We start from the raw sequence: 11,639 nt of genomic DNA on the forward strand, positions 1-11,639 counted from the left end.
CAAAACAAAGGTAAATGTTCAAGAACATTTATTTTACCAACAGCAAATCAGATCAATGACCCACTTTGTTTTCTTCCAGACACACAAGTATTACCATGCTACAACATAAAGGTCAAGATTTATACTACATATTTAAGTGTATGTACAAGAGACCTTAACCATTAAACCATGCGTTGCAAAATTTAATGGCCACATCAAAACAACATACCATTTATAACTATAGCCGCTCATCATCAAAACCATGATAAAATAAGATACCTTAAATACAATTGCATCAAATTACTATATCACTATCGTTACACTATATGTCCTCTGTATCAAGAAAATGTTATGTCACCATTTCCTGATCATTGATCCAGTAGTCTTTAGTTTTTTTAACACATTGCATTTCAACTCATTTAACAATTAGCATTTTCCAACATGTCAATGAAGAAGCGATAATAGGTAGGTATATCTATGGGATTTTTTCTCAGGACGGCACAGCAAACATTGTAAAAGGGTCACACAGGTCAAACAACCATGCCATCAAAAGCAGAGGGCAGGCAAGAGGAGCTCAGAAACCCATCACTGTAAACCATTGAAACACGTAATTGGCATTAATGAAAGAAACAAACAATGAAGATAATGGCTGTTTATGGCAAGTTATGTATTAGTTACACTGGACGTATATTGCGCTCTATATATTTCTATTAAAAACATTAGTATATTCTGGTTATAGGATAAGAGCTGCCTGTAGTAGAGCTAGCCCACTCATGAAATGACTTAGAAAGTACCAATATCGACACTCAGAATTCAATGAAGGTAAACACAAATTAACAGCATTGGACAATTACAAAACTCTTTAGAATTCCCTTCAACACAACTATAAAAACACGATGATGATAATATTCTTCAAATGCTCACAATATTTTCCTACACATGGACTTTTTCGTCACATCTAAACATAGATGAATAGTGCTCGGAATAAAATGGACATCACACTCTAAATATGGAGCAGGTCAAGGTCCTTGGCTTAGACAGTGTGGGGTACCACTTGGAACCACAAGAACAGAAAGCACTGGTAAAACCTATTAAATAACTGGATATCGAGAACATCCATTGAAATGTGCAGAGAAGAAGTGGTGCTCAGAGATGTCTGGGACGCACTCGTCCAAGCAATCCAACGGGACTGTGGGTGGCACAGTGGCAAGTAAAACTACACAAAATATTCACATGTGTAAACAAACCTATATGTATCATATTTATCTTCTGGTGTTAGTCAGTTCTTCAATGCAGGGAAGTTAGAGGGAAGATTATAAGCATTCAATTCAGGTTTCAGGTTTCAGGGGCAGGACAAAACAATACTTCCTACACAAAACAAGAGACCAAAGTAAGCCAAGTCAGGTAACGGAAAAGCCAAGATCCACCAAATGTTAAGAAAACAATGACGTCATCATCAACATTTCATGATATTGCCGTCGTAAATCCCCACGCCCCTTCTACATGCACAGGTCTCAGGGCAATATAACCACAATGCAATTGGAAGGGCACAAACACAGGTAAACAGGAGTCCAAATCGATGGGTTTAAAAGTGGATGAAGGAAAGGAGCTGTGTGTTTATAACTGGCATCAGCTGATGGCAATTCCAAACTGAGCATTGTGTAGCTCAAACCTTGGATGTTTAATGATTACTCCAGCATGAAGCAAAGACAATGAACAGCAAAACACCTCACTATCCAGATCTCCCTGAGCCGAGCCTCTCTTAACAGTGAGCAAAAAACATCAAGTAAACTGTACCCCAAAGGAATCACACTCACAAATAGTACTAGCCAACAGTTTGGACACGCCTACTCTTTCAAGGGTTTTTCTTTATTTTTACTATTTTCTACAGTGTAGAATAATAGTGAAGACATCAAAACTATGAAATAACACATATGGAATCATGTAGTAACCAGAAAAGTGTTAAACAAATCAAAAGATGTTATATTTGAGATTCTTCAAAGTAGCCACCCTTTGCCTTGATGACAGCTTTGCATACTCTTGGCATTCTCTCAACCAGCTTCATGATTAATGCTTTTCCAACAGTCTTGATGGAGTTCCCACATATGCCGAACACTTGTTGGCTGCTTTTCCTCCACTCTGTGGTTCATCTCATCCCAGACCATCTCAACTGGGTTGAGGTCGGGTGATTGTGGAGGCCAGGTCATCTGATACAAGTCATCTGATGCAAGACTCCATCACTCTCCTTCTTGGTCAAATATCCCTTACACAGGCTGGAGGTGTGTTGGGTCATTGTCCTGTTGAAAAACAAATGATAGTCCCACTAAGCGCAAACCAAATGGGAAGGCATATCGCTGCAGAATGCTGTGGTAGCCATGCTGGTTAAGTATGTCTTGAATTCTAAAAAAATCACAGTGTCACCAGAAAAGCACCCCCACACCATCACACCTCCTTCTCCATGCTTCACGGTGGGAACCACACATGCAGAGATCATCCGTTCACCTAACCTGCATCTCAAAAAGACACAGTGGTTGGAACAAAAAATCTCAAATTTGGACTCCTCAGACCAAAGGACAGATTTCCACCGGTCTAATGTCCATTGCTCATGTTTCTTGGCCCAAGCAAGTCTCTTCTTATTGGTGTCCTTTAGTGGTGGTTTCTTTGCAGCAATTCGACAATGAAAGCCTGATTCACACAGTCTCCTCTCAACAGTTGACGTTAAGATGTGTCTGTTACTTGAACTCTGTGAAGCATTTATTTGGGCTGCAATCTGAGGTGTAGTTATTCTAATGAACATATCCACAGCAGCAGAGGGAACTCTGGGTCTTCCTTTCCTGTGATGGTTGAGAGAATGCCAAGAGTGTGCAAAGCTGTCATCAAGGCATAGGGTGGGCATAAAATAGATTTGGATTTGTTTAACACTTTTTTGGTTACTACATGATTCCATATGTGTTATTTCAGTTTTAATGTCTTCACTATTATTCTACAATGTAGAGAATAGTCAAAATAAATAAAAACCCTTGAATAAGTAGGTGTGTCCAAACTTTTGATTGGTACTGTACGTATTGCACATACCTATGCACCAACAGAATTCTGAAAACACAACAAATGTCACATTCAACAAAATAAAACAAATGAAAACAATGATTTTTTTTCTCAGTGCATGCTACACCATCACACTGAATATGGAAAGGGGACTGTGGCGATGGAGGATTGTGAGGTCAAAGGCCAAAGAATACAAAAGAACAAAAGGGAAGGAAGCATACAATTTCTTTCTCTTTCTTCCTACATAGAGGCGAGAGTGGACCACTCTGGAGAGGGTGGAAATGGGGGGGGGGGGGTCTTCAAGAGTTTTGTATGTAGGCCAAGCTCGCTCCTCCAGCTCCTCTCCAGGACATGGCGCTCTTAGTGAAGTTAAAACAGATTGCCCTAATCATCCTTTTAAGGTGGAGCAGGGTAGCAGACAGGGCCACAGGCCAGGATAGGGATGGGGTTTAGTTGAAGCCCATGTCGGTCTGGTAGGAGGAATGGTGACCATCTGACGTCAGCTGGGTGGTCTCTGTCGCTGATGGCTGCACCAAGATGGCTTCACCGCCACCCTCTGTCAGAGAGAGAGCGTTACACAAGCACACATACGGTAAGATATAAAAGGTCAGTGATAGTAAATTACAATGCAATTGAGACAAGTCAAGTGTTAGTGATAGGGTTGCAAACTTCTGGTAAAGTTATGTGATTTGTGTTCATGCAGAAACATGTTTCTTACACAATAAGCAGTCGATCTCACCTCTCTCGTCAGACTGCATCTGGGCCTCCAGGTCCTCAGGGGACACATAGAAGTCGGGCTCCTGGCCCTCTGGGGGCCGTGGTTTACACTTCCCACAGCAGCAGTTACAGCAACAACACAGACAACAGCAGAAGTAGCAGCCAGTGGCTAGGCCACAGAACACAAACAACGCCTGCAGAGGGAAAACAAGGTGGTGTGTGTGAGAGAGACAGAGATATCAAGAAGAAAAAACAATAACAATAGCCAACAGTGTTAGAGAGGCTTTCTTTTTATAGAGAGGCTTTCTTTTTACCTGTGTTTATGCCCTGTTATAAAATATAGTGTTATATTTGACCCTAAGTCCACTCTACATGTCAACCCTTCACGTCCCCCACCTCCCCATGGCCCCTCACAGTCTCACCTTAGCCCACCAGCTGGACAAAACAAAGTAGGTGTTCACGTTCTCCTCGCCAAACTGCTCAGCCACGTACAGTCCCAGGGAGCCGTACTTGTCATAGATGTTCCGCTTGGTGGGGTCATTCAGAATGGCATGGGCATTGTTGATCTCCTTAAACTTGTCAGAAGCTTCTGGGTTATCTGGGTTCTTATCAGGGTGGAATTTCAATGCAAGTTTTCTAAGAACACAAAATAGTGAGAATTAAAACCTACCAATAAAGACAACATACAGTACATTTGGAAAGTATTCAGACCCTTGACCTTTCCCAAATGTTGCTACATCAAAGCCCTATTCTAAAATGTATTAAATAAAACTCATCAATCTACACACAATACCCCATAATGAGAAAGCAAAAACGTGTTTTTATAAATTTTTGCAAAACAAAAACATTTACATAAGTATTCAGACCCTTTGTTATGAGACTCGAAATTGAGCACAAGTGCATCCTGTTTCCATTGATCATCGTTTCTACAACTTGATTGGAGTCCACCTGTGGTAAATTCAATTGATTGGACATGATTTGGAAAGGCACACACCTGTCTATATAAGGTCCCACAGTTGACAGTGCATGTCAGAGCAAAAACCAAGCCATGAGGTTGAAGGAATTGTCCATAGAACTCCGAGACAGGATTGTGTCGAGGCACAAATCTAGGGAAGGGTACCAAAAAATGTATGCAACATTGAAGATCCCCAAGAACACAGCGCCTCCATCATTCTTAAATGGAAGAAGCTTGGAACCACCAAGACTCGTCCTAGAGCAGACCACCCGGCCAAACTGAGCAATCGGGGGAAAAGGTCTTGGTCAGGGAGGTGACCAAGAACCCGATGGTCACTCTGACAGAGCTCCTGAGTTCCTCTGTGTAAATGGGAGAACCTTCCAGAAGGGGAACCATCTCTGCAGCACTCCACCAATCAGGCCTTTCTGGTAGAGTGGCCAGGCGGAAGCCACTCCTCAGTAAAAGGCACAACAGCCCGCTTAGAGTTTGCCAAGAGGCACCTAAAGGACTCTGACCATGAGAAACAAGATTCAAAATACATAGAGATCCTAGATGAAAACCTGCTCCAGAGCGCTCAGGACCTTAGACTGGGGTGAAGGTTCACCTTCCAACAGGACAACGACCCTAAACACACAGCCAAGACAACCCAGGAGTGGCTTCAAGACAAGTCTCTGAATGTCCTTGAGTGGCCCAGCCAGAGCCCAGACTTGAACCCGTTTGAACATCTCTGGAGAGACCTGAAAATAGCTGTGCAGCGATGCTCCCCATCCAACCTGATAGAGCTTGAGAGGATCTGCAGAGAAGAATGGTAGAAACTCCCCAAATACAGGTGTGCCAACCTTGTAGCGTCATACAGAAGAAGACTCAAGGCTGTAATCGCCGCCAAAGGTGCTTCAACAATGTACAGAGTAATGAGTCTGAATACTTATGTAAATTAGATTTTTCAGTTTTGAATTTTTTATAAATTTGCATACATTTCTAAAAACCTGCTTTTGCTCTGTCATTATGCGGTACTGGGTGTAGATTGATGAGGGGGGGGGGGGGGACAATTTAATCAATTTTAGAATAAGGCTGTAAGAACATTTGGAAAAAGTCAAGGGATCTGAATAATTTCCAAATGCACTGTGAATTTGTCTTTTTTTGTTACTTATGAGTATTAGTATGACTACTACAGTAAGTGTCTGTGCCTCTCTAACTGACCTGTAGGATTTCTTGATATCGTCGGGAGTGGCTAGCTTGTCAATGCCAAGCACAATGTAGAGCGATTCACCAGAGGTGGAGAGTGAGCGCTGCCTCGCCTGTTCATGAGCTGCCATGATGCCTCACGTCCTTCACAATCTGAACACAGAGAAAAGGAAGCAATGCACCTGTTTATTTATAAATGAGTCATGGCTATTCTATTATTCAGCCTATAGCACCCTGTGTGTTGACTAAAGCAGTGTTATTTTTCATTCTCACAAATACAGTGCATGTGCAATTCTGCTCCAAATTCACTAAATACTCCCACACTCCAGGAATCTATTGGACACCTTATCCCTACCGCCACTCCAAATTGGTGCACTGTCAGCAGGGTTTCCCTGACTCCAGTAGGCCTACCATGTAAAAGGAGAGCAGAGTAAATAATCTGCCTGTAACCCTAGATGCCCTCTTCCTCCAACAACAGATGAGACAATTTAGTCACATACTGTTAAATTATCTTGGGTTTGTATTTAGAATAGGTCTACAAATGCCAGATTCCTGTAGCTATTACTAAGCCAATAACAAATTCACTTGTTGTCATTTTCAGTCAATCTGTTGTCAAATTTGGAGCTGAGGTCTCACGCAAATCACTATCTTTAATTGCAATGTGTGCTCTAGGGGTCTTTTTTCAAACTAGCTACTCTGTCAGTGTCAATTGTTGCAATAGGAAATCAGTAAGAAGTTAACAAATCACCTTGCGCAGTCGGAAGCTACAGCATGATGTTTCAAACACGAAGATACTAATAGCTTCAGACAGCACAAGGGCATATACAGTAGTATCCAGAGAACCTCAAGGGCCTATAGCATTAAGAAACCATCACTGCAGAAGGCCCTTGAGGTTAAGGCCAAAATGCTTCATCTTGAGCATTTTCCATCATAGGCCTATCCCTGAATAAAAAACGAAGACAGTTCAAATAATGTACTCAATCGGATGCTCAATTTAAAGTAATATCGGAAATGTTGAGACTTAATGTAGGTGGTCCTGGGGAGTGAGAATCATTATTTACATCCAAGGAAGCAGCCGGCCACATACACTAGATTCATTGAGGAAGCAGCCGCCACATAGACTAGGTTTATTGAGGAAGCAGCCGGCCACATAAACTAGGTTTATTGAGGAAGCAGCCGGCCACATAGACTTGGTTTATTGAGGAAGCAGCCAGCCACATAGACTTGGTTTATTGAGGAAGCAGCCGCCACATAGACTTGGTTTATTGAGGAAGCAGCCGCCACATAGACTAGGTTTATTGAGGAAGCAGCCGGCAACATAGACTAGATTTGTTGAGGAAGCAGCCAGCCACATAGACTAGATTTGTTGAGGAAGCAGCCAGCCACATAGACTCGATTTATTGAGGAAGCAGACGGCAACATAAACTAGATTTATTGAGATGGCGGACTAGTCGTAAAATAATCTTCAACGCCCAACCAAAATAAACTACTGTATCTTCAACCTCCAGCCGAACTAGCTGGTACCATTCATAAACCATGTCACAAAGACTGATCAAATGACTCATTTTCACAAAAATCGACGTTTGAAAAATGTAAAAACCCGTACGCTTTGACGCTGGTTAAATGAATTGAATACATGACCATCATTCATGGTATGTCCGTTTGCCATAAGGACAAAGAAAGAATATAATACATATTCAGGATTATTTTGAATCTGTAAATGCGATGCTTGGTGCAGTTAATCTCTGTAGCTGCATCACCAGCAGGACTGCGCAGCATCCATGTTGGTTTGCTTGCTGGCCTTCTCTAGATGTAAGACAGAACTCGCTCAAATCAGCAGTAATATTCAAGGGCAAAGAGAAAATGGGTACAAAAAAAAATTAACAATCCACATCCATGAGAATGCTTACCTCTTGTAGTTGGTTTTGATGAACTGTATAGGGAAATGATCCAGAGCGATATAATAACGGTTTGTGATTATGGTCGCATCCCAGAGAACCGCGCGCACCCACCAAACCCAACCATGGACAGCTGCAGTATATTGTCCCCGCCCCCCGACCAAACCCCCAATCGACGTGCGCACACTCATTGATGGGGACTGAAGTGTATTTTTTATTTTATTTATTTAACCTTTATTTAACTATGCAAGTCAGTTACGAACAAATTATTATTCACAATGACGGCCTAGGAACAGTGGGTTAACTGCCTTGTTCAGGGGCAGAACGACATATTTGGGTGCCCATCGTCCTGGTCAGTAATAGGAAATAAACATAACTAACTACAAAGTGATACAGTATTTTGATCTTGAAGTCATTTCGAAGAAAAAATAAAATATAAACGGAACATGTAAAGTGTTGGTCCCATGTTTCATGAGCTGATATAAAATATACCAGAAATGTTCCATAAACACAAAAAACGTATTTCTCTACATTTCTGCACAAATTTGTTTACATTCCCTGTTCGTGAGCATTTCTCATTTGCCAAGATAATCCATCCACCAGTCAGGTGTGGCATATCAAGAATCTGATTAAACAGCATGATCCTTACATAGGTGCACCTTGTACTGGGGGACAATAAAAGGCATTTCTAAAATGTGCCGTTTTGTCACACAACACAATGCCAGAGATTTCTTAAGTTTTGAGGGAGCGGGCAATTGGCATGCAGACTGCAGGAATGTCCACCAGAGCTGTTGCCAGAGAATTTAATGTTAATAACTCGACCAGAAGTCGCCTCCAAAATCATTTTAAAGAATTTGGCAGGATGTCCAACCGGCCTCACAACTGCAGACCACGTGTAACCAAGACAGCCCAGGACCTCCACATTCTCCGCTTCTTCACCTGAGATCAGCCACCCGGACAGCTGATGAAAGTGTGGGTTTGCACAACCGAAGAATTTCTGCACAAACTGTCAGAAACCGTCTCAGGGAAGCTCATCTGTGTGCTCGTCGTTCTCACCAGTGTCTTGACCTGACTGCATTTCGGCGTCGTAACCGGCTTCAGTGTGCAAATGTTCACCTTCGATGGCCACTGGCACACTGGAGAACTGTGCTCTTCACGGATTAATCCCGGTTTCAACTGTACAGACAGTGTGTATGGCGTCGTATGGGTGACAGATTTGCTGATTTCAACGTTGTGAACAAAGCTCCCCATGGTGGCGATGGGGTTATGGTATGTGCAGGAATAAGCTACGGACAATGAACTCAATTGCATTTGATCAATGGCCATTTGAATGCACAGAGATACTGTGATGAGATCCTGAGGCGCATTGTCGTGCCATTCATCCACCGCCATCACCTTATGTTTCAGCATGATAATGCACTGCCCCATGTCGCAAGAATCTGTACACAATTTCTGGAAGATGAAAATGTCCCAGTTCTTCCATGGTCTCAATACTCACCAGACATGTCACCCATTGAGCATGTTGGGATGCTCTGGACCAACATGTACGACAGTGTGTTCCAGTGGCGACCTGTTATTCAGGGCAGGTGGGGACCGCATTTTTTGCCTGTTTTGGATATTATTTTGGCATTAGTACGTGTCAAATATCAGTTTGCAAACAATGTAAAAAAAGAAAATATCATTGAGTTAATAAAGCCACATACAAACATGGTCTCTTTTTTGTTTCTTGAGTAAGGTAGCTCCAAAATGCAGGTGTTTCAGCCTAGCTCAGTGCTTTCTGTGGTGGTGGGGCAAGCCAGCAGAAAATACGGAGCATTGCACCGTGATTGGCTCAGTGTTCTGTCACTCATGGGGACACTACATCACCACCAAGTCTAAGGGTAGAGCTAGAAAATTCTAGCCCCTTGGGTACTGCCATAGAGTTACATTAGAAGTGCCCATCCAAGAAGGCTCAAGGTCATTGGCCACAGATAAAATGATGTCAAATCACATTATATGTACAGTAGCTTTGATTGGACTGATCATGTCAACATCATACTTTCAAAATCTTAGCTAGCAGTCATCATCATGAATCAAGTCAACAATCTACTGGCAAATCCTCTTTAATCCTTGTCATATAAAGATAAATAAGGAAGAGAAATTATAGATAAACTGTATCGGTGCTCATTGGCCATTGGCCATTGGACATAAACATAACACAACAAGTTGGAAGAAATCAGTGACAGTGGCTAACTGCAAGCATTGCAAAACAATCACTAGCCTGCTATTCAGTGGAGTGGCTGTGTGGTTCCAAATCTGGGATTAAGGGGCTCTTTTCCAAATTTAAAATGATAAACATTCAACATTGGCCATGCTGTCAATCAAGCACAATTTGTGCCGCGCTCAACACAACTGTTAACTCGGAACTGCGATAACTAGACTTCAGTGAGCTCAAGACAACTGGGAAGTCAGGAATAAACAAGCTCCGACTGGGAAAATACTTTTTGAACGGTCATCCAACTCGGAATTGTAAATCCGGCCTCTTTCTAGAGCTACAACCTGAAGATCAATGACGTCATCATGATTCAACCTTATTTTTTTCAGAGTTCCCAGGTGTTTTGAAAGTATCATAAATCCAGAGAATGCCAGACTTTGATGACAAAATTTGCCCACGAAGGACCGCCACGCAACCTTCCTGTTCAAGTAAGCACAGCACAACACGGTGAGTCTAAAGATGTATTGTGTGCTGCATAAATTATGTAATATGCCAGGGAGATATGTATACTGTAGCTAAGAAAGTAATACTAAGTGTATGTTGTGTAGTAAGATGTTAGTAGCCCATGTGTCTCACCCTAATAATTTGGTCTATTTACCCCTCTTAATTTTGAATACTGTTCTGACTTGGTGGTGCAATCATTGAATATTGTAAGAGCTTTCATTGTCTGCTTATATGCCCCCTTAATTTATCCTACGGTTCTGACTTGGTGTACAAGGAGAACACTGTAAGAACGGCACATGTTCTGAATTTTGTCGCTGTACATTTCAAAAGTGCTGAACAAGTAGTTATATACCTCCGTCCTAGCTCGCTCGTCATTAGAAACCACATTTGTTTAAGCAAGTCAGCCATATCAGCAATGTTTTTTTTAAAGGCAGTAAATGAGGCTGAATTAACTGTTTCGCTGCCAGACAAGGCTCTGCTGATAGCCAGGTGTAGCAGTGGTAAGATGTTGGGACTGCTGTTGGGACAGCTTTATGTAGGCCCTAACAGTTTTTGGGCACCGTTTGTCACTGTTATAGTGCAATTCATGTATTGTTTAGTGTTGTGTTGTGTAGTGGCTTTGTTGGCATGCATCACACTTAAAAAAAAAAACAATTCCCACCAAGATTTACATGCTAAAATCGCCACTAGTGTGTTCCAGTTCCCGCAAATGTCCAGCAATTTTGCACAGCCATTGAAGAGGAGTGTGACAACATTCCACAAGCCACAATCAACAGCCTAATTAACTCTAAGTGAAGGATATGTGTTGCGCTGCATGAGCCAAATGGTGGTCACACCAGATACTGACTGGTTTTCTGATCCACGCCCCCACAGGTGTCTGTAACCAACAGATTCATATCTGTATTAACCAGTCATTGGGAATTCCATAGATTAGGCCCTAATGAATTTATTTCAATTGACTGATTTCCTTATATGACCTGTAACTCATTAAAATCTTTAAAATTGTTGCATGTTGTATTTAGATTTTTGTTAAGTGTAGTAAGTAATACAGCCTATGTGATTCTCAACCAGAGACCTCCTCAGAGATTTTTCCTCCAGAGGGTCACTGGAAAAGGAGGGATAAAACGATCAAATTGAAAATAACATCAGCAAAGACAACATA

General features: G+C 41.9%; 1 protein-coding gene across 2 annotated transcripts; it reads right to left on the minus strand.

Annotated features, from left to right (window-relative positions):
• Positions 1-13: 13 nt before the first annotated feature.
• LOC129860751 (dnaJ homolog subfamily C member 5-like) lies at positions 14-7,924 on the minus strand. 2 transcript variants are annotated; one of them, XM_055931457.1, is made up of 5 exons: positions 7,792-7,924; positions 5,897-6,034; positions 4,164-4,377; positions 3,764-3,935; positions 14-3,580 (listed from the first exon to the last, which is right to left on the minus strand). In XM_055931457.1, exons 2-5 carry the CDS (start codon positions 6,010-6,012, stop codon positions 3,474-3,476), a joined length of 609 nt encoding a protein of 202 aa, XP_055787432.1. In that variant the 5' UTR covers positions 6,013-6,034; positions 7,792-7,924; the 3' UTR covers positions 14-3,473. The 2 variants fall into 2 exon arrangements, with proteins under 2 accessions (XP_055787432.1, XP_055787433.1); XM_055931458.1 differs by having other exon boundaries at positions 3,490-3,580; positions 3,743-3,935.
• Positions 7,925-11,639: the final 3,715 nt, after the last annotated feature.

This window comes from Salvelinus fontinalis, chromosome 8 (assembly GCF_029448725.1).
Source record: "Salvelinus fontinalis isolate EN_2023a chromosome 8, ASM2944872v1, whole genome shotgun sequence".
In the NCBI taxonomy this organism is placed as follows: Eukaryota; Metazoa; Chordata; class Actinopteri; order Salmoniformes; family Salmonidae; genus Salvelinus; species Salvelinus fontinalis.